This window comes from Coturnix japonica, chromosome 38, assembly GCF_054131305.1.
Source record: "Coturnix japonica strain WE chromosome 38, WE-NBRP24, whole genome shotgun sequence".
NCBI classification, from domain to species: Eukaryota; Metazoa; Chordata; class Aves; order Galliformes; family Phasianidae; genus Coturnix; species Coturnix japonica.
This window is the reverse complement of record NC_140700.1, coordinates 3,540,373-3,565,949: the sequence shown is the minus strand read 5'-3', so window position 1 is coordinate 3,565,949 and position 25,577 is coordinate 3,540,373. Positions and strand designations below refer to the sequence as shown.

Here is a 25,577-nt window from a genome sequence, read left to right as displayed (position 1 = left end):
ATGGAAGGGGCTGAGCAACAGCAAAAGCCCGAATAATGGAACTTTCCAGCACAAATTGCTTTACAGGGACCCCAACAAAGTCCCAGTTACCGCTGACTGAAAGAGGCTCTTCCGACCCTGCACAGATACTGCAAAGATTCCAACGCTGGGAGGATTAAAAAGCAATTAAGCGGCTCTCATATTTCAAACGCCAAACCCCGGCTCTGAACAGCAGACAGAACAACACGGATCCCTCGGAACACTCAAAAAGATCCGTCTCGTTGGTTAAGAAAGCCGAGACACCTTAAAATAGCAACAGCACGGGGAGGAACTCACCCTATGGAAGACGAAGGGGGGGGCAAAAAAAGGCACTGCAAAGCAAAACCAGAATTAAATAGCAAAGCCAGCATTGCATGGCAAACCCAGCACTGCAAGGCAAACCCAGCATTGCATTACAAGCCAGCCCTGCAGATTCCAAGCAATCTGCAAAGCATTTCCCCTTCCCCACCCAACATCCACACTGCAAACTCCCACCATGGCCATGGGCAGACATGGAACAGACGGGAAATGGGAACGAAGAGGTTCCCTACCTTTCACCTGAGTGTCGTATTCGGCGATGATCTCCTTATCCTTTTTGAATTTGGCTGGCGACGTCATGTTTTCAAGCTTAAAAAAACCTCCAAGCGGATCCACGACCTATAAAGGCGACTCGCCCTCAACGCCACGATTATATAGATATATATATAGGGAGGGGAAGGGGGAAAAAAAGGGGGGGGGGGAAAGGGGAAAAGGGGAGGGGGGGGAGAGGAAGAATAAGGGTTGGAAAAGGGATCAGTCCATGGAGATGGGGTGGGGGGCAGCAGGGCGGCAGCGCAGCATCAGCCCGACCCCTCCCGTGCTGGGGCAGCGCATGGCTGGTTGTAATGGGGTTTAATGGGGGATAATGGGGTATAATGGGGTTTAATGGGGTGGGGGGGAGTCGCAAAGGGGGCTGTGAATCCGATCCGTCCAGCGGCTCCGTCGCCGTGTGCCTGCAAAGAGGGAGCGGAGCTTTAGGGGCGGGCAGGTGAGGAGGGGCGGGGAGGGGGGCGGCACCCCCTCAGTATCCGCTTCTTTTGGGGGGGTTTTATGCTTTTTTATCACCCTTTTTTAATCTCTTTTACCCCCCCACACATACACATACACCCCCTTGGGAGGAAGGAGTGAATAAACACAACGGATCCGCATCCCGCCATACAGAACAATAAGGGCGGTGGGGAAGGAAACGGCGGCGGATCCCATTATAGGGGGGGGGGGTCACACACACATACACACACACGGGCCTGCACCACAGGGATAGAGCTGAAGGGGAAGGGGCTGTAAGGGGCTGTAAGGGGCTATAAAGGGCTGTGAGGGGCTATAAAGGGCTGTAAGGGGCTTTAAAGGGCTGTAAGGGGCTATAAAGGGCCGTATAAGGGCCTGTAAGGGGAGTCCCAGCGGCTGCTGCCCGCTGTTACCTGGGCGCTGTGTCGCCCCCTCACTCACCCGCCGTCTTCTGAGCGCTGCCGCCCGCCACCCGCTAACCCCCTCAGTAGCCAGCAGCTTGTCCCGCCCCCTCCACTCTGCTCGACCAATAGATGGAGAGATTTAGGGTGATAAGCAGGTGTGGCAGCCAATCGGGAGAGAACACCGTGGCTCCGCCCCTCTGTGGTGAAGTGGGCGGGGCTTGGCGCAGAGCTGAGGCCTCCGCCCCGAGGATTGCGGGGGGGCGGGGCGTGGTATGCAAATGACTCGCTGGAGGGACCAATGAGAGTGAAGCAGGGCGTACCCCTCCACCAATGTCCTGCCGGTAGGGGTGGTGCCACCCATCTCCTCCAATACCGAGCAGGAAAGAGATCACCCCGCCTTTTCTCTCCACCAATCAGAATAGGGGGCGTGTCTTGCTACGACCAATAGCTGACTGAGGTTGGGATTTCAAACTGACAGGAAGAAGCGCGACCGTTACGGGTGCAGCCGTACCACAGGCGGCCGCTCGTAATGTCGGGCAATGGCTGCACGTTCGCGGATCGGAACGTGACCGTGTTGTGCTGCCGCTACTGCCAGCAGGTGCTGAGCTCACGGGGGATGAAGGCCGTGCTGCTGGCTGACACCGACACCGACCTTTTCTCCACAGACATCCCACCTTCGGGGTAAGAACCGAGTCGGGTAGGCCCGAATTAGGCCTCAGACCCAATAGGGAGCGATATTGGGACATAAAGTGAGCTGTGATAACCTGCAAACACAACCAACCTGTTCCTGGAACAACAAGGCTTAAGGGCTGGCTGTGCTGCTTTCCCATAACTGCATTTGAATGCTAAGGAAATAAGATTGAAAAACGATGTTAATAAGAAAAGTAGGGGGTTAAAAGGAGATATGAGATCCAAGGCCTGCTTTACCCAAGGCTTTAAGCTGCTGGGAGCTGGGCCATGAGGCTGTAGGGCCCTATCTGTGGGTGCTGGTGGTGTGGGAGGACTTTATGTGTTCTCCATTGCAAACCCAATAGGGGCATCATGTGGGTCTTTATTCCCTTGGGAGCATCACCCCTATCTGATAAGAAACAGACCCAGTTTCCTCCTGGGAGAGCTTGAAATGAATGAAGAGGTGCGTAAAACTGACACTAACACGGCTCTGTTGGGATTTAACGTTTGTATTATTGAATCCTTGCTGCTGGATGCAGAACCGTAGCTAAACTTGTCCATTCTTCCCACCCAGCACCATCGACTTCATCGGCAGCTGTTACTTCACTGAGATCTGCAAGTGCAAACTGAAGAACATCGCATGTTTGAAGTGGTAAGGATGTCATTCAGAGCCAGCAGCACCCACCCATGGTGCATGCAGAGCCCCAGTGCTGCTCAGCCTTCACACTGCGGTTCCTTCAGCTTTGGAACAGATTGCATGCTCCATTTCAGATTTAATGCTGCCTGATAGGAACTCAGCCCACTGCTTCTAGGCTTGGCTGCCAGTCTATTTCTGCCCCAAGTCCCAAGTGGAAATGTGACAACCTTGTCAGTAGTCTGAGTGTATGGGAAGGCTTGTGTGCCACCTGCTTGATTAAACGTCTGCTTCGACACTGAGATAATTGTGTGAATAAGGCCGCAGTAAGAAGTGGTTATTCATTCTAATTAATAGAACATCCTCTTGGCAGATCTAGTTGTTGCTAGCAGATGGAAGATGCTGTCACTAAAGTTCTTGGAGTTCTTTTATCCTCTTTACTAATGCGTGATATTTAAGATTAAAAAACAACCCTAACACGTTTCTCGTGGAGTTGAGAGAATCCTCCCTGCTTCATGACTGTGACTTTTACCTTGTTCCCATTTAAAGGGTAGGAGTGGGTTATGGTCAAATTTTGTCTTCTCATGACAGAAATATCTCACTGTACGTGACAGAGAAAGCAGAAAACCTATCATTAAGCTCCAACCAGATAAGGCATCGCTGTTCTCAGTCTCAATACTCCTACTCCTGATACTCTCTCATACACATCGTTTCGCTGTAGAGGGACTATATGCACACGATGGATTTGATTCCAATGGAGCCACTGGTCTACAGGAAAAAAAACAATACAATTATTAGTGATACAGTCCCATTGGTATGCAAACTACTCCAGATTACTGCTCTGGATTACACAATTTATGTGTTACTAAATGGTTCTCTGTGCCAAAGATGTAAAACTTTGATATCCCATAACTTCTGGCAGATGTTCCCTAAATATTTTTGATGCTTGCTTAATTACGTTCCCTTAACTTTATCACATCGCATGGCTGTCTTGTTCCCTGGCTATAGAACACTAATTTGAGTTAGATAAACTAAAAAGCATTACCTTTCCATCAGGCATTTGCGTCTCTCACTATTTCACTTGTCTTTCCAGTGGTAACATAGTGGGTTATCATGTGATTTCTCCCTGCAAACCTTGCCTGCTGTCCTGTAATAATGGTCACTTCTGGATGTTCTATAGCCAAGCAGTCTTTGGCACCAACAGACTAGACTCTTCTGGTAAGGAACACATATGTTTCCTTCTCTTCCCTGAAATCCTGAATTCCAAATCCACTTTCTAATGAGACATCTCAATGTAGTTAAAGCATATGGAGAACATATAACATATGGAGGCATACAGCAAGTGTTACTGTATTGCTAATCTAGCGAGCTACTTTGGAGGAGGTAGGGGTAGTTATTTGGTAAGTTAATGTTTCTAGAAGAAATTAGCCTTCATCAGGAAACTTAACCTCCTGTTCTCAAAGACAAGAAGTCAGGATTTTCTGAGGCAGTGTTATAACGAGCAGAAGCAACGTGGCCACTGGCTGCTATTTATAACAGTATGTATGGCTTTACTGTGCTATCAGGCAGCTGTCCAATGGGCACTCTTTTTTGGGTGAGTCATGTTGTCACTTTGACCCTATAGAACTGAGTCCCCATTAGCTCAAGCTGAAATTACAGCTCGTGCTCACTGCTTTATTCAGCTCGATCTTGTTTGGATGCCAAGTGTCTAGCATAATTTGCCTTGAGTCCTCAGGAGTGCATAGCATTCTGACAAATCATTTCTCTGCCTCGCACATGAGAGTAACTTATTGTCTAAACCTTTCAGCATCACCCGTGCTTCAAATCAATGCGTTTAAAAATAAATCAGCCATGAAGGGACTATCAATAGCTACCTGAATACATCGGTATACAGAGGCTTAATTCTTTGAACTGTGCTGTAAACAACACTTAAGATCACTTTGGAAGGAAAGTAAGGATAGTCTTGATCTGTTTAACATGAATATGATTTACCAGGTTGTACAGCAGTAAAAGTAGTTATTCTCTCTGAAATTAGACACTACAGCAACCTGAAAACGAGGTCACAAGCCAAAAATACCTTTTCTGTTTTCTTCCTCGTTTGTCTTACCTTCTTTTCCACCAGGTGTGAATGTGTTGCTATGGGGCAACTTGCCAGATTTGGAGGAAAACGCAGATGAAGACACGTCATGCATCTCCGAGGAGGAGTATATCAGATAACATTTATCTCAGATACACCACAGTATTTCCCCTAGATACATTGCGCTGCTGTTTGTTTTGGACTCTTCTTCCTGCTGGCCCATCAGAGCTTCAACAATAGAGGAAGCAAAGAAATCTGGAGGGCAACCCTAAAAAGGGAAGTTGTCATCTTTTACTGTAGCCTTCCTTCATCTCTTACATCTGCCTGGTGTGTATGCATCATTCTGACCAGAGACACGGCTTGATGAGATCTGCATCTCTAACACCTGGACATACAGACAGCAGGTGCATTTACACTGAGTTCCTGGTCTGTTTTCCTTTTACACTTAAATCTCCACAATTAACACATGTCTTTGACAGTATTTTTCTTCTTTTCTATAACAGTATTAACAGGGAGCTCTTTCACTCGCTGGAAATACAGCTTAAAAGTCTTGAAAAATACTTGGTTTGGTTGATGGAAAATGCTCTGAAGGAGCTTTGCTTGTGAAGCCACACAGACCATCCTTTGCCCAGAGCATTCAAGAGCAGCCAAACGAACGTCTCCAAGTGTTGTAGCTTTGGCTCTATGATCTCTTGCTTTTAGCAGCTTGCTCTCTGGACATCTAAGACATGCAGGAAAGCTCCTGAATGATGACTGGGGAGCTGCCTTACTGAGTTCTCTAGCCTTCATCTTTGAGTACTTTTAGGATCACGTTTTTGCAGGAATTAAGTTGAGAGGTTTCAGTTTCTTTTCCCCATACACCTGCCAGCTAAACCTATATACTGATATTTGTTATCATTTAATGTGACTTCAGGACTACAGCAGAACTTTGGTTAAGATCACCATTGAAATCCATCCAATTCTGTGTTTTTTCTTTATTTTAGTCATTCCTCTAAGACAGAATTTAGTCTGTTTCAAGGTTGGGAAAACCAATCAAGTGAAATATTCGAGGTTTGTGCCTAGCTTTATCCTGAAGCATACAATCACCTTCATTCCTCTAAGAATGAATGGATTTAAAGTTCATCAAAGCTATTTATTAATTAACCACTGTCCCATTACCTGAAGGATCACCTCTGGAAAATTCAAGTTACAGTCACATAAGAGACCTGACTACATTTTTAATCTCTGGTTGATGCTGAATAAATCATTCCATAACCTCTCTTGATGCTTTGAAGAGGTACAATGAAGGCAGATCTGACTTGTCTCATGTCTTTACTGCATCATACGTATTCCTTAATTAATGGTGCTACCTCTTCTGCGTTGTATAAATGTATATTGATGTGTATATATTGGTGTGCCCATGGATGTCTGTATGCCTCGTTTGGATTTCCTGTGTTGTGTTTGCACATGAAATAAAATGCTTGGATTGTGTGTTCTACAGGCTGTAATGAGCCTGGATGTGCAATGACATCAATTAGGCGATGAAAACAATGGTTCAAAATAATAAATAGCTCAAAAAAGATCCCAGAATAGAACTCTGCTTTGTTGTGAGCTCCATATTTGCCACTTTCAACCTCATCCGCACAACCATGAAGCAATTCTGTGTCAGTGGCAGAGGTGACTGTAGAGCTGTTCTCACTCTCTACCCATAGAGGACTTCACAGCAAGTCACTAACTCTGATTTTGCTCTCTTATCTGCTCTCATGCACACAGAACTGGAAGATCTACTATGAACTACTATAATTACCCAGGCCTGTTGGTGCTAGTTCATCTCTACCAGGCATCAGCTTGAAATAAGAGATGAGCCAACTCTTAAGTAAGTTCTATCTTTATCCTAAAAAAAAAATAATAATAATAAATTGTTTGTAGTATATGAAAAGTAAACAAGCATCATCTATTGCTCCAGCTGTCAGGAATGTTACCAAACCTACCAGCCCTATCTGGAGCAGCTTTCTCTCTGAAGTTAAAATAGACCTGACTAAGCAGCTTGTGGTAAAGCCAGCACTGCCTCTTTATGGGGCCCTGATGTTTTGGGTTAAGGTTCCAAGACTCACTTGGAGTTCCCTTCCAGGTTGATAGATGCATCTAACGCAAAGCAGGCCTTTCTCCTCATTAACTCTAAGAACGTTAATGTCTCTAATCAGATCTGGTTGCATTCAATAGAGATTAAACAGGCAAAGAACCTTCAATTTTAGACTCAAAGTCAGTGCTACCACCAGCCTTGCACAGCCTCCTGCCACTGACCACTTAGCTGAAATCAATGCCCATAGCCTGACCTCTGCCACTGGGCTCTCAGCTGTCACACACAGCACCAGCATCCCCCCGAGGTTGTGTAACACTGACTGGTAGGCTTGGGGTATATCAGACTTGTTTGGATGAAATCATTTGAAAGTCGAATTCCCAAAGCCACTGAGGATAAATAGCTTCAATCTGGATCACAGGGCTCTGCTCAATCACGCTGCCCTCTGTGGTCAAGCATTTTCTGCTGTTCCAGCTGGAGGGGTAAGAGAATGTCATAGCAAGACAGTGATAAATCGATTGATTCCTCTTCCTGTTAAGTGAAGATTGCTAGATGAAAAAGCACATTTAAATATTCCTCATTATCCCAGTACAGATTAATGCCTAATCATAATCTCCCATTTATATAACACCATTCACCCCAAAGTGCTTTCCAATGACAAACAGTAAAGAATTTCTTTGCCACTGAACTGCAGCCAACTCCAAGATTCAAAGCAGCTGACAAGGGGACGACAGCACACTGCAAAGACCACGGTCAGCATCATCCTGTAATGAAATCCAGCGTGATCTCTATCAATATGAACCAACACGTTGATTATTGAGGGAGACTCCACATGTGAGGCGCTCTCTTTGTAGCCTGGAATGTAGTTCATCTTCTTCAAACCAGATGAAGATGGGCCACCTCTCCTGGGACTGAGCTTTACATTCACTGGGTATGACAGGAGGCAGGAATGGCTGAGCCATCCCAGCTCTTCTCTCTGCCATTCAAGAGCTGGCGTTAATTTAAGCTGGGTAAAATGCTCGTTCATTATAAACCATCTAATTACTTTGTCTTGAGAGGTTACTGTCACGGAGCTTATTACGTTTGCAACCTGCGTGGTTTCTGAAAGCATACCCCAAGGAACAGCACATATCCCAAGTAAACAGCCTTTGTATACTATTATTTGGATTAAGGGAGTGTCTACAGGCTTGTAGAGTATAACAGCTATGGGTGCTTATTGTGCAAGAATCTGCCCAAGCATAGCAACGTGTAGGCTCCAAGAACCTGCACTGTAAACAAAACAGCCAAGGGATGGGAACAGCACAACTGGCTCCATCAGAGATAAAGCCAGAACTGCAGAGGAGTCTCTGAGCTCTGAGGCTGCAACAGAGAGCTGAGCTGGGCCCATTCCTGCAGCTATAGATCACTTCTTCCTATTCCAATGTGCATTTGCAAGTCTATGAACAGATTCAGCTCTTCCAGTGCTCAGTCACCTCGTACTTCAAGCAAGAAGCTGCCTCTACACCAACATTCCCACAGCCCTGCTGCATTATTAAGCTTTCCTCTTGCTCTATCACACAAAGTGAACCTTCCCTTTAGCCAAACAGGCATCAAAAGCCTGCATACAAAACAGGTTCTTCCAAACCTGCATGGCTTCAGAATACATCGAATTAAGAGACGTGCTCTGCAGTTTATGCACTATAAGAATAACAAAAGAGAAAAGCAGGATGCTGGTCTCCAACATTATGAAATGACCTCCAAGCTGCTGATGCACCACCCAAAATCCCCTCTCACTCAGAAATATCAACTGTGTTATGCTTTAAGAAAGCACTGTTGTTTTCTAGGCAGTTAACAGCCAGAGGGACACTTCAGCTGCTTTGCTGCCTGCAGAGCCTTGTCATCGTGCATGCGTGACACAAGCTTAACAAAGTGAGTCTGCACCCTATTGATTTCTCATTAGAAAGCAAGGCTCACGTTTTGGACAGCACTGAGGGGGAAAAAAGAATATAACAAGAAACAAAGCTGGTCAGATATAAGGCAAATAGCATCCCCAGTGCTTCGGTTCTGATGTCACTGCGATGCTGACTGCTTGATGCATCCAGCTAATGGCACATGAGGGATATTTGCACCACAGCACTCTCATCTGCACATCAAAGTAGGTAGAAATTGGTGCAAAGCAGGACTGATGAAGAAAACTTGATCTGCATTTATTACAGGTGCAGCATTGCTTCCCCTCTCAGCGCTTTGCTGCTGTATTCAGCTCCATTGCATCTCTTCTACAGGCCATGGGAGGTGCTGAGTGAACCCAACCCTGCTGTTTTCCAGCCCTCCAAGGAAAGCATTGCAGTTATCCCCATGCTCTGTCCCTAATAAGTCTGATTTCACAGCCCTGCTCTCCTGAGCCTTGCTGAGATCAAAGGCAGCTCTGCTTGGCTGCATGCATGCACATACAAGCATGGAGAACCCATGTTAATTACGGGCTGAACATTTCTCTGCTAGAAATGAATTCTTTCTCTCTTTGTCATTTCCTTCACCTCTCCCTCACAGATTCTCACTGTCCTCATCTGCTCTTTGAAACCAAACTTGGACTGCAAAAGGCCCAGGGACAAAGAGGCAGCAACCAGCCCCATGATGGCTGGGAGATGGGCACTGGGAAGGGCTCAACACCAACACAAGCTCTGATACCACAGCATGGAGGCAATAGGAGAAATAAGAAGTGAGAAATCGGGAAACTCATCTTCCATTTGCTGACTCAGCCACAAGAAGGGAGCAGAGCTGGGAACTCACAGAGGATGCCATAAGAAGCCGTTTGCTGCTTGGATTCAGCCCACAGGCTGCCATTATATTCAATGGATCCGCATTCAGAGCCATAACAGGAAAATCCAACTGAACGTATAACTTGAGCCAAATCTAAAGACAGAGAGGTTCCTCAGCACAGCGCTAAGCATTTCATTCTCTGATAACAGAGTGAAATAAAGATAGCAGGGAAACAGTGAGAGCTCGCTATCAATAGAAACAGAGGAAGGGACGCTGATATTTTAAGGCAACCACCTTTGGGTTATAAGCTGCTTATCTCAGACTGCTCCATATGTGGTCTCCTTGGGAACAGAGGCAGACAATAAATCAGATGTGCCAACAACATTTATCAGAAGCTCCAACTCGCCAAAAAACATCAGCTCTCCTAAGAATGCCAAATGGGTTTTGCAAGATGTGGGGCCAAGCCTGGAGTCACTCCTAAGGCATGAAGCAAAGGGAAGAAATGCTGCTATTAAACCCAAAAGAAACGTTCCTTAGGTTCTCATTCCTTATTGTTACGCCCTCCAGGAGCCCAAAGCCAGATCAGGAGCTTCAAAGGGAGGTGAAAAGACAGAAATCAATCTGCCATTGTGAGGGTGTGGTTAATGCAGGCATCAGGGCAGTGTCTGCACCATATCCCTCCTTGTATAGTCAGATCTTGAAGCGTGCAAGACAAAACTGCCTTATTCTGAACAGGAAAAGAACCACATAGATAGAACCATGGTAGGAATAATAGTAGCTTATGGAAAACCAGCCAGGTTGGAGCATCAGCGTTAACTCTGCTGTCAGACATAGGAGAAAGATGCAGACGTTTCACATGTGCAAAAACAAAGCAGTCCCAGCCCTCTGATAGATGGTGAACATTTCCCAACCGGTTCCAGAATTCTTTACTGCTTACATGTAACCAAAAGAATGTCACAGGAGTTTGGGGGGCAAAGATCTCTGTCTCATTTCTAAAGGACTTGGCCAGGAATTAACAAGTGCAAAAGCAATGGCAGCAGCTCGCCCTCATCCAGAACTGCCGACCTCCAGTGGCACAGACATACTTTGCTGGGCATGTCATGCACTGACCCAGCCGCAGTCTGGGAGCAGCTCAGCTGAGTGAGCACAGAGCCAGCATCTGCCCTGACACAGCCTTACATGCAGCCCCAGGAGAGGAGGAAAGGAGCATCACAAAGCAACTTGAGCAACATACAGCTTCTTAAATAAGACCTTAAACATGGTTTGGCCACATGCTAGTGATAGCCAGCAACCCCTGTGTGAGCATGGACAGGGAAGCACCTCTGTGGCTATTAGAGCCACGTTTTGGCAACTACAATCCTCACATCAAAGCCTGAAAGAGATGGGAATGAATGGCACAGCAGCTGGAAGCGCAGTACCAGCAGGCCTTGAACTTGTCCCTGCCATGCTAACATGGGAACAATCTGCAGCTCAGCCCCCTCCTCCAGCCCAGCACTTCCAGAGACTGCAAAAACCATTTCCAGCATCTGACATCCGAGCTCAGCCACGTCAGCAAGAGAGCAGCAGACCGAGGGGTAATTCCTCCGTCACTTGTGGTGGAAACCAGAAATACCTCCAGGGCACCAACAGAACTGGAAAGGCTTTTTTTTCCCTGCCGGGAAGCGAAGCGATCAACCCGTTTCAGCCTCATTTCACATCCCTTCCACTCGCAGCGCGCTGTCACTCGCGTGGCTCCATCGCACCGCAGCCTTCCCAGCAGATGCACAAAGCCTCCCCCAGCATCTCATTGCTGCCCAACCCCCGACCTCCAGCACCGCTCGCTGAAGCTCACAGCGCCCCTTAAACGCCTTCCCCCCCCACTCCAGCCCCCCAACCCCACACCCCCCATAGGGAACTCCGCCCGGCACCGCCCGGACGCAGAGCGCACCGGAGCCGGCACCATGGCACCACCTTGTGGAGCGTGGAAGAGCAGCGCTGTTGGGATCCGCCCCGGGGCTGCGGTACGGGATGCTGAAAGCTGCCCTGCGGATCTGAGTTAGGAGGGATGGAGAGCTTCTCTCTCACCTTCCTGGAGAACACAGCAGATCCCAAGCACGGCCGGGTGGCTGCAATGCAGAACGCACGGAGCTGTGTGCGCTCTCAGTGATGCGCCTCTTCTTAAACGTGCCCATAGACCTCCAGGCGCAGCCCCTTTTCCACTAGAGGACAGTGCCACATCGGGAAGGACGGCTGTGCCCCTTGGTGATGCCCCAGCCTCTCAATCTGCTATTTAAAGTGCTCTCTCTGAGCCGGATCTGATAAGTAACAAAAGCAAGAAACAAACAGCCGATGTAAAAGGCGATCGATTAAATAACCTCCTCGCCTATTGTTCAAGGTGATTAAGACAAAAGGACGTGGCTACTGAGGGCCCACCCAGAGAGGATGCCTTTAGAGGGAGATGTGAGCAGCAGGATTTAGGAACAACCAAGCAGTGATACCCACACAAGCAGTGATAGCCACACAGGCAGGCTGGTTCAGCTGCTTCCATTTGATCTCCTCCATCAACACGCAGCCAGCCTGCAGCAAAGCAAAGCCCAACAAACGAGGTGATGAATGAACAGAGCTCTCAGAGCAGCAGAGCCAGACCCTGCACATGAACACCTTTAAATGCTTCCCGGTGCTGTCACCGTGTTCTTCCCTCTGGTGACAAACCCTCCTCATCTTCAAGCTGAAATCTGAGGCTAAACAACAATAAAAACCTTTATGTTTCATCTAACGTGGCCTCCCAGCAGCACACACACTTTGGTGGAGCTGATTAACCAGCTCCCAGCTTGCTCCCTGCATAATCAGTTTGTACTTCAAAGCCTCTTCTAGCAGACGGAGCTAAATGATGGTGTTAAATCCACTCATGTATAAAATTAATTAGTCGTGGGGCAGGACAGTGGATATTGGCTGTCAGAAGTTGGGATATTAACTGAATGGGGCTGCTCAGGGCTCTGGGGACCTCTGCAAGTTCCCAAGCAATGCTTCATTCCCTTGCATCCCAAATGGGGTCTTTAGAGTGGGGTGGATGTGAGCGGTGCTGATGGCAGCACAGCATCCACCCTGAGTGCAGCATAGTGGATTCTGTTATGCTCAGATCTCCTAAGAGAGAAAGCAGCACCTGGCTGAGCACCTGCCCAGGCAGCAGGAATGGGTCACATAAGGGAAGGGGAACCTTTCCATTGCATCTCCAATTTCCTCCCAGTAATCCCTTTCCCAATTAGCTTTCGGGGAGGGAGAAATTCATTTAATTATTCTTTAAATCTCACCATTAAATTAACCTACCCAGGAGACCTCGGACTGTGAGGGTTCCAACCTCAGCTCATTACCAAGAGGTGAGCAGTGATTGCCACATTTCACCTGCATCCAACACTTAGCTGTAAATCCATCCCCTCACCGAGGCTGTACTTGCTGTCACCTCCATGCGACAGGTGAAACACATTGCTAAGCCTCAGGATGGAACCCAATGCACCCAATGGTTATGAATGGAACCAGGTCTGCATGGTTCAGCCTCGAAGTCCCACAGCACTGCATGGAAAGTCATCTCTGGTGCTCCTTGGCAAGGCTAAGGATGCTTGGATTTATTCCTTGCTCTTATAGGTGTGGAGCACATCACTCACACTCAGCCCTATTGCAGGTGATGGTCAGAGCTCTGCTGTGTGAGCTCCTCTGAAGATGGGGCAGAACAGATGGAAATCTGCCTCTGTTACAATACACACCATGTTGCCATACCCATACAGAAGCCTTAAGGAGAAAGAAATCACCCCTTGCAGCCTGACCTGCATCTTAATGCGGTTCATTTTCCAGACAACAGCAGCTCAGTGAGACAGCAAGATAACATAGAGGCCCCTGAAAAGAACATGCATTGATTTCAGCCCGTGGTTTCCCCACCAGCAGCCTACAAATGCCATTTCCCCTAGCAAGCAAGAAGCCCTTCAAGAATAGATGGATAATTTTCCAACCTCACAGGCTGAAAATACCAATTTCTGTCTGTTCTTCATGAGATCCCAAAAGGAATCACAGGTTGAGCTCTGGGCAGCAACCTGCAATGACCTGACCATCAGGCAGAACACTGTGTGCAGCCGTGTGCTTTATCACCTTCCCCTTGTACACATCCCACGTCGGGAGGGGATTAAGCAGCATTAAGTGCCTGCCCAGGGCTCCAATCTGCTGGAGGACCCGGAGAAAGGGAGCAGGTTGGCTTGGCTTTATCCCAAGCAAAGGACAAAGGGAAGGGCTGGTTTGTGTTGTGCCAGCTCTCACCAGCTGCTGTTTGCTCCCAAACAAGTTGTGGTTTGGGGACAGCAGCACCACAGCCTTGAGAAGACAGGGGTGAGCCCTCAGCATGGGGTGGTAACCCCAATCCCACCCATTGCCAAAGGGTGAAGCTGAACAGGGAGAATCACATCCAGGAATAGACAATAATCTCTCAGCGTCTTCTGTGCTGCATTTTGCCTTCACGCCTCCTTCCAGATCCTGCAGCAATGGGAATGCTCAGAGCACAGCAACACACAGTGCACCTCAAGAACTGGGACCACCACCAGGAAGCCAGCAAACGAAGCCATCAACCCAATGCCACAACTCCATCAGCACCACCCCACCCTCTGCCCACTGCCGTTCCATTGGGAGAAGCAGGCAGCCTATTTAGAGAGCAGCTTTCTGCTTCATGTGCAGGAAGCACAGCACAGGGAGGAGGCAGATCATTAGGGCTGTGTTTCCTAGGAGATTTTCACACACTTAAATGGGGAGGGGGGACATAAGACATGCACATATTGTGCAGGCAGAAAGTAGAAATGCCACTGGCACTTCAGATCTGCTGAGCTAAACTACTGGTGAAACCACCAGAGTGAGCCGTAATTGGGCTTATTTTTGTCCTCTTCTCCATCTTACAAGCACAAAATGACAGCAGGAGAGGAAAGCACGTTGCTCAGGTGCTGAGCAGCACATCCCATAGGGCTTCTAGCAGCCAAGTCCTTGCTTGCAACCTCTTTGAGGCCTATAGTTGGCCACCTAACAGTAATAATAGCAAAAGCAGTGATAGTGAGGCAGGTGAGAAATACCCAGCATCACCTATTTTAATGGAAGGAAACACGTTGTCCTCAATAGCAGTCACTTTAATAAGACATTGTCTCATGGAAGCAATACATAACCCCCAAACCAATTTCCCCTGTATCTGGGTATAACCTGGGCCTGATTATCAAGCAGGGAAGAGCAGCCTTTAATCATAAAGCCTTGAACTTTGCTTTAGTGGGGAGAGCACGGATCACTGCAGACATCCTTCCTGTCATTCATCATCTCCTAATACACGTCCCAAAGCAGCTGCTCCTCTGCTTTCATCATCCTGATTGATGCTTCTCACCTGGGAGGCAATGGGCTCCCAATGACAGCAGTGCTGACACTGGGAGGGGAGGGAAAACAGCAGAGTCTCAGTCAGCTTCTTACACTGAATTAAACATCCTAAAGCCTCCACTCTCCTTTATCTGCATCAGAGCTCCATCCCATCACCCACTGCAGGTGCTGGAGTTGTTCATCCCATGGATGCAGGTTTGCTAGCAGAGTTTCTCATGGAAAGAAATACCTCCCAACCCTACAGGCTGCAGGGCTTCAAAATCACATGCACAGATCAGATTGAAGGTGCACGGCTTCAGTTTGCCCTCTGGCATTTGTCTGTACTTAACTGCTTCCACACACGTGTGTGTGTGTGTGTCCAATTAGAAAGTACAGCAGAACAAGCAGAAAGAACAAATAATAATGGAGTTATCAGCTGCCATAGCCCCAGGGCTACATTCATCTCATTCAATGGAAACCTTTCCTATCCCCTCTCCATGCAATCCACCACTGCAGGGTCACCCCTCAATCTTTGCTTTATAAGTTAAGTAAAAACCAAATATATTCAAGGGAAGGATTCCAATGTGATGCACTTTATCCCTCCCATCCTTCTGTGCTTCCCCATTGCTGCTCTGCAGATGGGCACCAAACCCAGCCCTGACCCCAGAGCACAGCTTTCCATTGCGACCTGTTCAGCATATTTATTGATGCTCTCCAATACGAAGCAACACCACGGGTTTTAATTAAAGGGCAAAACAGCTCTGAAAGAGGGAACAGGGGGAGGAGGAGAAGCTGATGGGCACATCTGGCTTGTAATCGCTTTCAAATCACAGCAGCTCCCTGGGGCCACAGCTGATGCTGGTCTGGTCTGCAGGGTGATGGCAGGAAGGTGTTGAGCTGGGTCTGCTCAGGGTCAGGGGAGCACAGGGCTGTCACTGTGTGCCCACAGAGCTGGGCTGTGCCCGATCCCAGCCCTGCCCTCAATGGGTGCAATCACATCTCCTCGATGACTACAGCACGGAGACATTTGGTGCCTCGATAAGGGGAGAACCACGTGGGCACTTCTCTGCAAGCTCTTCACAAACATCATGAGGAACTAGAAGCAATGATGTCACGTTTTCAGTTTGCAGCCCAGGCTGCAGTCAATGGCACAGCCAAGCTGGGGTTGTAAACACATAGGGGTGGGAACCCTCAGCAGGGGAATCTTCAGGGGTGGAAGGAAAACATGGGGCCTAATCTTAGAGGCCAGATGGCTTTAGAGGAGCTGATCTCCTTCCTACCCCAGGCAGCCACCCCAACCCACTGCAACACCCGACCTTAGAGCATTGACATGAGCAGATCTACCCCTCCTGACCTGAACTATAAAAGGCATTTTAGCCTTTAAATACTAAAGACAAAAGACAGCCTGAGCGTGCTTTGTGCTGTCAGCAACACGAGATTAACTCCATCACATACCACAAGGAAAATATTTGTTTTGAGAATTGAGCCAAGGCAGCGCTTCAACCCGAGCCAACAACCTCCATTCGTTCATTATTTTCCCTCCTATTAATTAACTGCCCACAAAACAAAGGAACCAGGTACAGAGCCAAGAGCTTGAATCACTGTTAAACACCCCCCTCTGTGCCATAGGGTGCAGAAACACAGGGTATTTTTTGCATGCTCCGTTTCACGTCATATTGATGCTACCAGCTGCCAAAAATTGACTCTGTAACACGGTTCTACCTTGACAAATGCAACATTAAGGACTTACAAATTGAGTTTCACGGTCCGGTATCTCAGTGTCACACCCAGGAGGAATGAGGAAATGCAGAGCGGTGCAGCAGCACCCAGCAGAGCAATAGAGCTCCCCATGACCCCCTGTGCTTCCTTCCTTTGCTTAGAAGCAAACCACCCTCAAAAGAACAGTGTCAGCCCACCCTGCTTTAAGCTCTGCTCCTAAAGGCTGATGGTTGGGGAATGGCCACAAGTGGCTGCAGCTGGGGGTGGTCAGTGGGGGGCACAGCTGTGTATTGCTCAGCCCTCAGCCCCAAGGCTCCTGCACAGCTCTGTGGGGGTAAGTCCTGAGCTGCTCAATTCTGAGCTCGCAGCTGATGATAGTGAGTGGCAACAGGAGCGTGAACAGGACCTCAGGTCAACCAGGAGGTCACGCATTGCAGGTTGCTGCCATGCACTGCAGGTTGCTGCCATGCACTGCAGGTTGCTGCCATGCACTGCAGGTTGATGCCATGCACTGCAGGTTGCTGCCATGCACTGCAGGTTGCTGCCATGCACTGCAGGTTGATGCCATGCACTGTGCATCCCTGCTCAGCCTGTGCTTCCAGTTTATTTTCCAGTCCTTTTGCTCGAGAAGTTTCCTTTCCATGACCATCTTTCCCTATAGAAAATACACATCTATCTTCTGTGGATGAGCTCCACTTTCCCCTAAGTGCCTTTGCAGGAGGATTCTCGCTGCTGCTGAACACACAGATCCAAAGCAGCAGCCCCAGCACAGAAGGAGCTGCTCCAAATCCAACTGGTGGCAGCGAGAGCTGAGTGTGGCCTTAAAAAGTGCTGCTTTATGCAGGATCAGCCCTTCCAGCTCTGCCTTCAGCTTTGCTTTTTATTGACTCACGGGCTGTTTTCTTGTTGGGTTTCTTTTTGCATTGACCTCCATTAATCTCCCAGCAAAGCAGCTGCCTGATCACCACCGCAGCAAATTGCTTTCCACCCCGAAACACCTCCTGTCACCAACACACAGAGGCTCTTTCTTATGATAGGTAGCTTCTACCCCGTAGGGTCTCTTCTAAGGATGAATGTCTTTTAATTAGACTCAAACTGTGCTCATTTATGGTTATTGGAGGCGATCTGCAAATCTTTACTCAGCAAATAATCGCCTCTTACGGGCACCTGAATGGTGATATCACACCCAGTGGGGCAGAGCCGTGCGCACCCCGATCAATGTGGGGCAGGGAGCTGCTGGGAAGAAGCCTCTCCCAGTGCACTCCTTTTGTTTGCTACTCTATTTCCCCCCTGAAAAGCAATAGCTCCACAAACAGATGCATATCTCTTGTTTCTTCTTGGCGTAAATCAACAGCTGGGAGGGGGAAAACCAAAGCTTCAGGGTTGCAAAACAAGTGCGGAACAATGGCACGAGTATATAGAATATATATTGGTGGAGTTCAATGAAAAGGGGCTGCAGGGGGGGACAGCACAGCTCCCCATAGAGCCTGGGATCACAGCCCTGATTGCAGCAACGCAGCAGCTGGAGGCAGCGAGGGGGGGGGGGGATCCCAGTATAAATCCCTGCCCGCAGTGCTCACTGTAGGGACTCTGTGTGCTGGGTTCTTTGGTGTCCTGTCTGCTCCTGGAGGGAAAAGGCCAAAGGGATGAAGGCTCTGTTGCTGTCACTGCACTAAAAGGAAGCGACAAAGAAGAGCTCTCTTTCAATTGAGAGACAGAGGTGGATTGCAAGATGAGCCGTGCAGGGAGATATAAGGATTTAGGAGTGCTCAGTGCTGCCAAGATCAAAGGCTGAGCCGGGACTGCTGCACCACTAAAGGAAACCCAAGTGGGTGCACAGGGACAGAGGAGTGGGATGGAGCCAGAATGGGGCTGGAACAGCTCTCACAGCACCCAGACCACGCACAGCACAGAGCTGCAGAGCTCCCAGCCCCCAGCAGGGACCCCCAACCAGACCCTGCTGCAGGGCCGGGACGAGCAGCTGGCCAAGGCAGAGGTTGGGGTGCTGGCAGCCATCCTGCTGGTGGCCACCACGGGCAACCTGGCCGTGCTGCTGGTCGTGTGCCGCCCCGGGAGGAAGCTGAGCCGCATGCATCTCTTTGTGCTGCACCTGGCGCTCAGCGATCTGGGTGTTGCTCTCTTCCAGGTGCTGCCTCAGATGCTCTGGGAGGTGACGTATCGTTTTGTAGGGCCGGATTTGCTTTGCAGGGCTGTGAAGTACCTGCAGGTGCTCAGCATGTTCGCCTCCACCTACATGCTGATGGCCATGACTCTGGATCGCTATGTAGCCGTGTGCCACCCGCTGCGTGCCCTGCGCCAGCCCAGCCGCCAGCCCTGTGCCATGGTTGGGGCTGCGTGGCTGCTCAGCTGCCTGCTCAGCACACCCCAGCTCTTCATATTCTCCTTGAGGGAGGTGAAGCCAGGCTCAGGGGTGCTGGATTGTTGGGCCGACTTTGGTTACCCATGGGGTGCCCGTGCCTACATCACCTGGACCACGCTGTGCATCTTCTTGTTGCCCGTCGGCATCCTCACCGCCTGCTACAGCCTCATCTGCAGGGAGATCTGCAAGAACCTCAAAGGCAAAACTCAGAGCTGCATCCCCACATCGGGAGGGCTCCTTGCAGCCTCCCCCAGCGCCCCGTGCTGCAGTCAGAAGGGCTCACAGTGCCCCTCTGGGCAGCCCTCACGTGTCAGCAGCGTGCGCACCATCTCCCGCGCTAAGATCCGCACGGTGAAGATGACGTTTGTCATCGTGGTGGCCTACGTTGCCTGCTGGGCTCCCTTCTTCAGCATGCAGATGTGGTCGGTGTGGGATGAGGATGCTCCTGACGAGGGTGAGTAGTGCTGGGGATGAGCCCTTTGTGTATTTCCTTGGGTGTTTGGGGTTTTCTTTTTGGCATCTCTGCAGAGCCAACCTTTTGCTTTTAGCCACCGAACCCATTGAAAACCAATCACTTCTGGCCAGCAGCTGTAGGGAGCCCCCAAATCCCTGCATGCCGCACCCTGACCCCACTCCATTGGAGGTTTATACCTTCCCCTTTTGCTTCCCCAGAGTCCGCTGATGCCGCCTTCACCATCACCATGCTGCTGGCCAGCCTGAGCAGCTGCTGCAACCCCTGCATCTACATGTTCTTCAGCGGGCGCCCACTGCAGGACGTGGCACGTTGCTTAGCCCTGTGGGGCTGCCCCCCATCAGCACCACGCAGGCAGGGCTCAGCTGGCAGCCTATGCAGCAGGAGGACCACCATCCTCATCCACAGCCTCAATGCTGCCATCCCAATGCACAGGGGCAGTGGCACAGACCTCAGCCCCCCGGAGGAGGAGGTGGTGACAGAATCGGGCACGCTGTAGGCTGTGATGCTGCTGTGACATTGTGGGTAATAGCAATGAAGAACTGTCTCCCCTTCTGGTAGCACTGAGTGCTTAACCCAGCATGTATCCCCATCCCTCTTGGGTTTTGTTCCTGCTGTGTGTATTAGTGTATCCCAGCACCGCTCTGCTCCCCTCCATGCGCTACCCAGGCATCCGCTGGGGGATGCTGCATCAGCACATCTTTTACGAGAGACCCTTTAATGAGAGCTCTGGGTGTTTAACAGCTGCCAGCAAAGCAGTGTGAGCACAGCAGGAGGCATTGCAGCCACATCTGCTCGAGAGCTCCTTGCAGCCACATTACCCTTCTCCCAGCCTCATGGCTTTGCTGGTGGAGCAGCCATTGCAAATAGCTTCCCCTTGCCCTGTGGTTATGCATGTGTTCCAGAGCTGCAGGGCACACGACTGCTGCACTGCATTGCATTACGTTGCATTGCTCTCTGCAGCATTGCATTATGTTGCATTGCTCTCCAGCAGCTGAGAGAGGCAATGCCCACAGTGCCCACCCCTGTGCCAGGCAACGGGGCCCTGATGGGGTTTAGCACCAAAGGATAATGGGGCGCAGGGAGGAGGGCTCAGTGTGGGGGCAGGAAGGGTGAAGATGGTGGATAGAGTGTATTTAAAAGGTTTTTATGACAGCAATCAGCAAAGGAAGCACGATTCATAGGAGATGGCAGCTTAATGGAGGGGTGTTTTGGTCTCTGACCCACATCCCACTGGGGGAGCATTTGCTTTCACACACACATGCAGAGCTCATGGCAGTCTGAGAAGGAGCGTTTCCCCACAGGGAGGTGTAGGGCAGCCCCACATCACCCCACACCCACAGCCTCCAACCCCAAGAGATCCCTTGGGGAGCTGCACCATCACAGGGAATGGCAGCATCCCTGTGCCAGCACTGACCTGGGCACAGCTGCCGTGGGACCCCAGGGAGTGTCACAGCTTCACCTCTGTGTACTCGATGGGTTTGGACGCCACGGGGCTGGAGCAGGCCCAGAAATCTGCTTTCTTCTTTTTCGGGTCCACATTGACATAATCAGCACCGACCTTCATGTTCTCATAGTTCCTATATGAACCAGACCTGTGGCCCTTCCCAGAGAACAGCACGGATGTGTAGTTGAGATCATCCTTTGAGGTTTTCCTTTCCTAGAGGGGAGCAGGCACAGCACTGGGTTGGACACACCGTACCATGGTACCCCCAACCATAGTGCTGCCATGGCTATAGCAGCTGTGATTGCTTTTGGTAGGAGCTCAGCTCTGTACCTGTGGGTGCAGGGAGCTGCTGTCCGAGTCCTCCGAGGTCTCTGAAGACGTCTCACTGCTCCCTTCAAAACAGGACATGTATCCCAGAAATGGGGAGAAAAAGCACTTAGAGAACAGGGAGAGCAGAAGGGGCCGCCTCTATGCTCCCCATTGTTAGCAATGGCACACAGGTGGGAATGCTCTCAGCCCATAATGCTCATATAAAGTGCAAATGCAGAAGGCACAGTGTGATCCCACCCCATCCATCCCCCTGCCCACAGAGAGCAGGAGAAGCCCTGAATGCTGCTGCAGGCATCATAACATGGCTGCAGACCTCCTGCATCAGCACCTGGAGGAGCTGCAAAGGGCAGCGCTGTGTAAGCACTGCACAAAGCACAAAACACAAAGCACAAAGCACAAAGCAATGCATGGCCATGCTGCAGGATCCCACTTACCCGTACATTCTGGTTGTTGCATCCCTTCTCCTCCAGCTGTAGAGCTGAGCATCTGATGGGGCTGTGCTGCTGCAGGACAGCTGCTCACCTGAGCGCTGCAGCTGTGCCTGTCTGCAATAGGGGGACATGGGCTCAGCCCTTTGCTGCAGCCCCATTCCCACTGCAACCCCCCCCCACATCCCCCCAGTGCCATTTGGGTGCTTGCTCTGCCTGGTTCTGCAGCTTCCTGCACATCTCATCCCCACCTCTGCTCCCCAAAGCCAGCTCGGTGCTGGCCATATCACAGCAGCAATTATTATCTTGTATTGGAGTGAGCAAATATCTGTCAGTTCAATTGCGGAGCTGATGAAGTGCTTTCCCTGGTGTCTGTGATGTCAGACTCCATGAGGGCTGATGGAGGAGCGGTGCGTTACCTATTTTCTTGCTGAGCATGATGTAAAGCACCAGCAGGAGCAGAGCGCAGAGCAGCAGGGACACAGCTGAGCTGGCGACGGGCACCCACCTGAATGGGAGAAAAGGAGAAAGAAATATTGGAATTACTTTACATCTTTTGGCACCGCTTTGGACTGACACGGCCTCAAAGCCTGTTCAACCCAAGATCTGCCGGCAGAGGTTTTGCTTTTGCTTTTCATTCTTAACACCCCACGCTCCTCACCCTTCATTCTGGGGTCCCAACCCAAAAAGGGATTTGCAAAACCCCAAGCGATGGTGATGCAGATGGTTCCCACTAAGCTTCAGCCCAGCAGTGCCATGGGGTCGTGCAGCACTCACCACTCACAGTGCTCCATCTCCGCCGTCAGAGCGGTGCCAGCAACGTCCATGAGGTTCCTGGGGACAGACAGAGAGAGATGGGCAGCCCCAAACACCCCCAAGCTCAGCTTCCCCCTGCTCTTATCCCCTCAGCTCTATCTGCTCCCAGCACGGAGCTTCAGGGCTGATAACAGCCCCATCACCGCCAGCTGCAATGTATCCTCCTTGCTTTAATCCTCTTTCACATTTCTTCAATCCACAAAAATAATACTCCCTAAGTCTCATCTGGAGACAAAAATAAATCATAGAAGAAAGTAACCAAAAGGCAAAGCTGTGCTCGGTGCTTCAGTGCCACCCGCCGGGCACCTGGGAGAGGATTTTCCAAGTGCTGCAGGAAATCATTTGCTCAAATCCCATTGCAAATGGAGGAGCACACTTCCCTTTAACTGTGCTTGAAGCTCCTCGGCTTTCATTGTAGGTGAGAGCCTCAATCCTGCTGAAGCTGATAGGGCTTAAAGCGCTATCAGATAATAGCACGTCAGATAATGCCTGAACGGACCCCTTGGCTTGGGATTTTTGGCCGTACTTCTAGAGGGTTTATAATGAAGGATGGCAACCAAAAGCGTTCATTGCATGAGTGCTCAGTGGGAAGAAAAGCTCACTTGGTTTTCATGCAGAGATATCTTCATCTAAAGCTTAGAGACAGTGATTAAAGGAGCCGTAACGATATGAATGATAAATGCAGGTTGGTAGAGCCAAGGCGCCATCCATCCCATGGGCCAAAATCCCAACCATGTATTTCCAAGAGTAAAGAAGCATCAGAATGTCATCGTTCCTCTGCACCATCCCACTTACCCAACCCTTGGGTACCTGCTGAGCTAGGAGTCCATGTCTCGCCAAGGTTTTTTTCCCCCTTCCTTATTGATATGAGCTGTCCCCAAATATCCTCCTCGAATGGCCGTCGTTTGAGCGGCTCGTTTCCTATTTTGGTGCAGGAGATGCTGCAGCAGCAGATAGCAATCTGAGAATTGAGCTGCTCAGAAGGAAACGGCAAAGCAGGACCCAAACCCAAACACCAGCGGCAAGCAGCTTCTTTGCTGGGGTGCACTGAGATGGAAGAGATTACGCACAGATGCGCCTTGAAATAACTATTTTGCAGATAAGGGCTCAACACTGCAGTACATCTTCTTTGGTGTATCAGGGGCTGTGAGCCCCCTCCTGCCCACCCCTGGTGTATTAACCCCATCTATAACAAGATGCCCCATTGCACTTAAGGTCTGTAGAGCGCTTGGCTGGTTGAGCTGCAAAAGCAAGATGTCTACGCTCAGTCTAGAGGTAAGCAAACACACGGCGATGCCCCAAATGACTTCAAATCTATTCCAGCCTGACCTTGGCACTCAGTTTTAGCCTTAGATCTCAGCACAGCACAGAGCACAGCACAGCCCTGTGTTTCCCAGCCGCCACACCGAGCACGGCACGTTGGGAACCCATTGGATGTTACCTGGGATGCAGAAACCTCCGTTCCTCCGTCCTCCTCCTGGTGCACAGAGCAGATGGGTGGGATGTTCTGCAGATGTCAAGGATGTTTCTGGAGCATTTTTGGTGGGGGTTTGCCTGCAGTTGGTGCAGCAGTGCTCACTGTCTGTGTGCCGGATGCGGTCTTGCTTTGCCCCCAGAGGTGATGGCACCAGGTTCCATGACGCTCACACGCTCTCATTTAAATATCCTGAGGTGTTTCTCTGCTGTTGGGTGGACCCTGGGCTGAGAAATCTACAACCACAGATCCCGTGAGCCAACGTTGGCTCACTGCAAGGAGGGCACTCAGAGCAGCTCTGGGTATGGAGCGATAAATGCTCTGTTGGGTGCTGTTGGGTGATGCCATTGGGTCTCAGCCATCACCCATCAGCTGCTGTGGGTAAATATTTAGCTGGAGTTGGGTTGTTTCTCATTGCTGAAATAAAAACATCTATTTTTTTTCTCAGTGCTGCTGTTACAGGGTTTGACTCTTTATGTGACACGCAAACAGATTAGCAGGTGGGAGATGGGTTTGATAACCAGAGGAAAAAGGCTTTTCAGAAGGTGATGCTCGAGTATGATGTAAAACGCTCATTGCTAATAGTGGAAGTGGCTGAAGTAAAGGAAATAAGAAGAAAAAAAAAAGAATGCAGATAACCTATTTTTAGCTTGAGAGCAGATTTCTTGTAATGAGTCAAGTGCCATAAAGGGAGACGAGGGGAGGTTGCTTCCCATCCACACTGCATCCCTGCTCCATCCATCCCACTATATTGCATTCCAGGCGGCTGCCATGCATTTATGGACCCCCTCAGTGTTGGTCTCTTTGCCATTAATTAAATAAGATTAAATAAAACAGTCTAACCATGATAAATGGGAAATTGATTAGCGCCGCACTGAGGGTAGAAACGCTGTTAATAACATGAGCACTGCTCACACCTCTCCTTGTGGCATCCATCATCAGTCACTGCAGGGCCGCAGACATGGGGAACAACCAGAGGGAGACAAAGCCCCAGCAGCAGATAGGAGCTGTGTTTGTTCATTAGCATCCTTTATTTGCATTCTCAGAGGCTTAAAGAGAGATGGCTGTCCAGTATTAGAAACCACAGAGGAAGAGCCCATCAGTGGCTGTAAGGCAACGTGTAACTGTTCCTAATGCAAAGCACCTTCTTCCCAAAGCCTGTGATGACAAAAAGCAAAGCTGCAGATTCCTGAGCAGCTCATCAAGGCTAATGAACTCTTTAGCTTTTAGAGGCAACTCAGCACCATCTCAATGTCCCCTTCCTGCAGCCCTAGTGGGAAAACCTGCAATGGGGATGATAAAAACGCTGGGGGTGCCCATACAGCCCCATATACAGCCCCATATACAACCCCACATACAGCCCTACGTGGCCCAGCCCCTCGTCCTCCCCATCAACCCAATGTTCTGACCTGACCGAGAGGTGCCCAGTGATTCATTGCCACAGCCAAAGCCCAGTGTTGACACGGAGAGGGGCGTTATCGCTGATAGCGCGGGGCGAGGGTGTACCTGTTGGTATAAGAA

General features: G+C 49.8%; 5 protein-coding genes across 15 annotated transcripts in view; 2 read left to right on the top strand and 3 right to left on the bottom strand.

Moving 5' to 3' along the window:
- The window catches only part of SRGAP2 (SLIT-ROBO Rho GTPase activating protein 2), a 75,631-nt gene extending 74,049 nt beyond the window's left edge, over nt 1-1,582 (bottom strand). For 5 of the 9 annotated variants that reach the window (XM_015885311.3, XM_015885313.3, XM_085527130.1 and 2 more), the window contains exons 1-2: nt 1,476-1,515; nt 570-1,010 (exon numbers count right to left, since the gene is read on the bottom strand). In XM_015885311.3, the coding sequence (XP_015740797.2) occupies nt 570-636 (67 nt within the window). In that variant the 5' untranslated portion in view covers nt 637-1,010; nt 1,476-1,515. Of the gene's footprint in view, nt 1-569; nt 1,011-1,475 lie in introns of those variants that run through there. The other 4 variants (XM_015885312.3, XM_085527133.1, XM_085527131.1 and 1 more) reach the window with 3 other exon arrangements.
- Nucleotides 1,583-1,939: 357 nt separating this feature from the next.
- Nucleotides 1,940-6,407, top strand: FAM72A (family with sequence similarity 72 member A). 2 transcript variants are annotated; one of them, XM_015885368.3, is made up of 4 exons: nt 1,940-2,147; nt 2,710-2,787; nt 3,863-3,987; nt 4,892-6,407. In XM_015885368.3, exons 1-4 carry the CDS (start codon nt 1,996-1,998, stop codon nt 4,984-4,986), a joined length of 450 nt encoding a protein of 149 aa, XP_015740854.1. In that variant the 5' UTR covers nt 1,940-1,995; the 3' UTR covers nt 4,987-6,407. The 2 variants fall into 2 exon arrangements, with proteins under 2 accessions (XP_015740854.1, XP_085383265.1); XM_085527139.1 differs by lacking the exon at nt 3,863-3,987.
- RHEX (regulator of hemoglobinization and erythroid cell expansion) lies at nt 2,629-24,273 on the bottom strand. Of its 2 annotated transcripts, none has more exons than XM_085527138.1 (6): nt 22,544-22,840; nt 22,186-22,274; nt 21,773-21,883; nt 21,339-21,400; nt 20,979-21,221; nt 2,629-3,537 (listed from the first exon to the last, which is right to left on the bottom strand). In XM_085527138.1, exons 1-5 carry the CDS (start codon nt 22,591-22,593, stop codon nt 21,012-21,014), a joined length of 522 nt encoding a protein of 173 aa, XP_085383264.1. In that variant the 5' UTR covers nt 22,594-22,840; the 3' UTR covers nt 2,629-3,537; nt 20,979-21,011. The 2 variants fall into 2 exon arrangements, with proteins under 2 accessions (XP_085383264.1, XP_032305169.2); XM_032449278.2 differs by lacking the exon at nt 2,629-3,537 and adding an exon at nt 24,024-24,273 and having other exon boundaries at nt 20,681-21,221; nt 22,544-22,600.
- On the top strand, nt 18,293-24,503 carry AVPR1B (arginine vasopressin receptor 1B). Its single transcript, XM_015885292.3, has 2 exons — nt 18,293-19,543; nt 19,762-24,503. Exons 1-2 carry the CDS (start codon nt 18,565-18,567, stop codon nt 20,058-20,060), a joined length of 1,278 nt encoding a protein of 425 aa, XP_015740778.2. The 5' UTR covers nt 18,293-18,564; the 3' UTR covers nt 20,061-24,503.
- The window catches only part of LOC146754799 (uncharacterized), a 37,392-nt gene continuing 35,440 nt past the window's right edge, over nt 23,626-25,577 (bottom strand). Inside the window, exon 4 of the mRNA XM_085527137.1 lies at nt 23,626-25,562. Coding sequence (XP_085383263.1) covers nt 25,419-25,562 — 144 coding nt within the window. The 3' untranslated portion in view covers nt 23,626-25,418. The remainder of the gene's footprint in view (nt 25,563-25,577) is intronic.

Excerpts from the sequence above, each read along its gene's own strand:
- RHEX (XM_032449278.2), bottom strand. The coding sequence starts at position 22,593 with ATGGACGTTGCTGGCACCGCTCTGACGGCGGAGATGGAGCACTGTGAG. Across the intron at positions 22,275-22,543 it reads GAGATGGAGCACTGTGAGTG|GTGGGTGCCCGTCGCCAGCT; the intron begins GTGAGTGCTGCA and ends TCTCCCATTCAG. Across the intron at positions 21,401-21,772 it reads GCAACAACCAGAATGTACGG|GGAGCAGTGAGACGTCTTCA; the intron begins GTAAGTGGGATC and ends CCTGTTTTGAAG.
- AVPR1B (XM_015885292.3), top strand. The coding sequence starts at position 18,565 with ATGGAGCCAGAATGGGGCTGGAACAGCTCTCACAGCACCCAGACCACG. Across the intron at positions 19,544-19,761 it reads TGAGGATGCTCCTGACGAGG|AGTCCGCTGATGCCGCCTTC; the intron begins GTGAGTAGTGCT and ends TTGCTTCCCCAG.
- FAM72A (XM_015885368.3), top strand. The coding sequence starts at position 1,996 with ATGTCGGGCAATGGCTGCACGTTCGCGGATCGGAACGTGACCGTGTTG. Across the intron at positions 2,148-2,709 it reads ACAGACATCCCACCTTCGGG|CACCATCGACTTCATCGGCA; the intron begins GTAAGAACCGAG and ends CTTCCCACCCAG. Across the intron at positions 2,788-3,862 it reads AACATCGCATGTTTGAAGTG|TGGTAACATAGTGGGTTATC; the intron begins GTAAGGATGTCA and ends TTGTCTTTCCAG.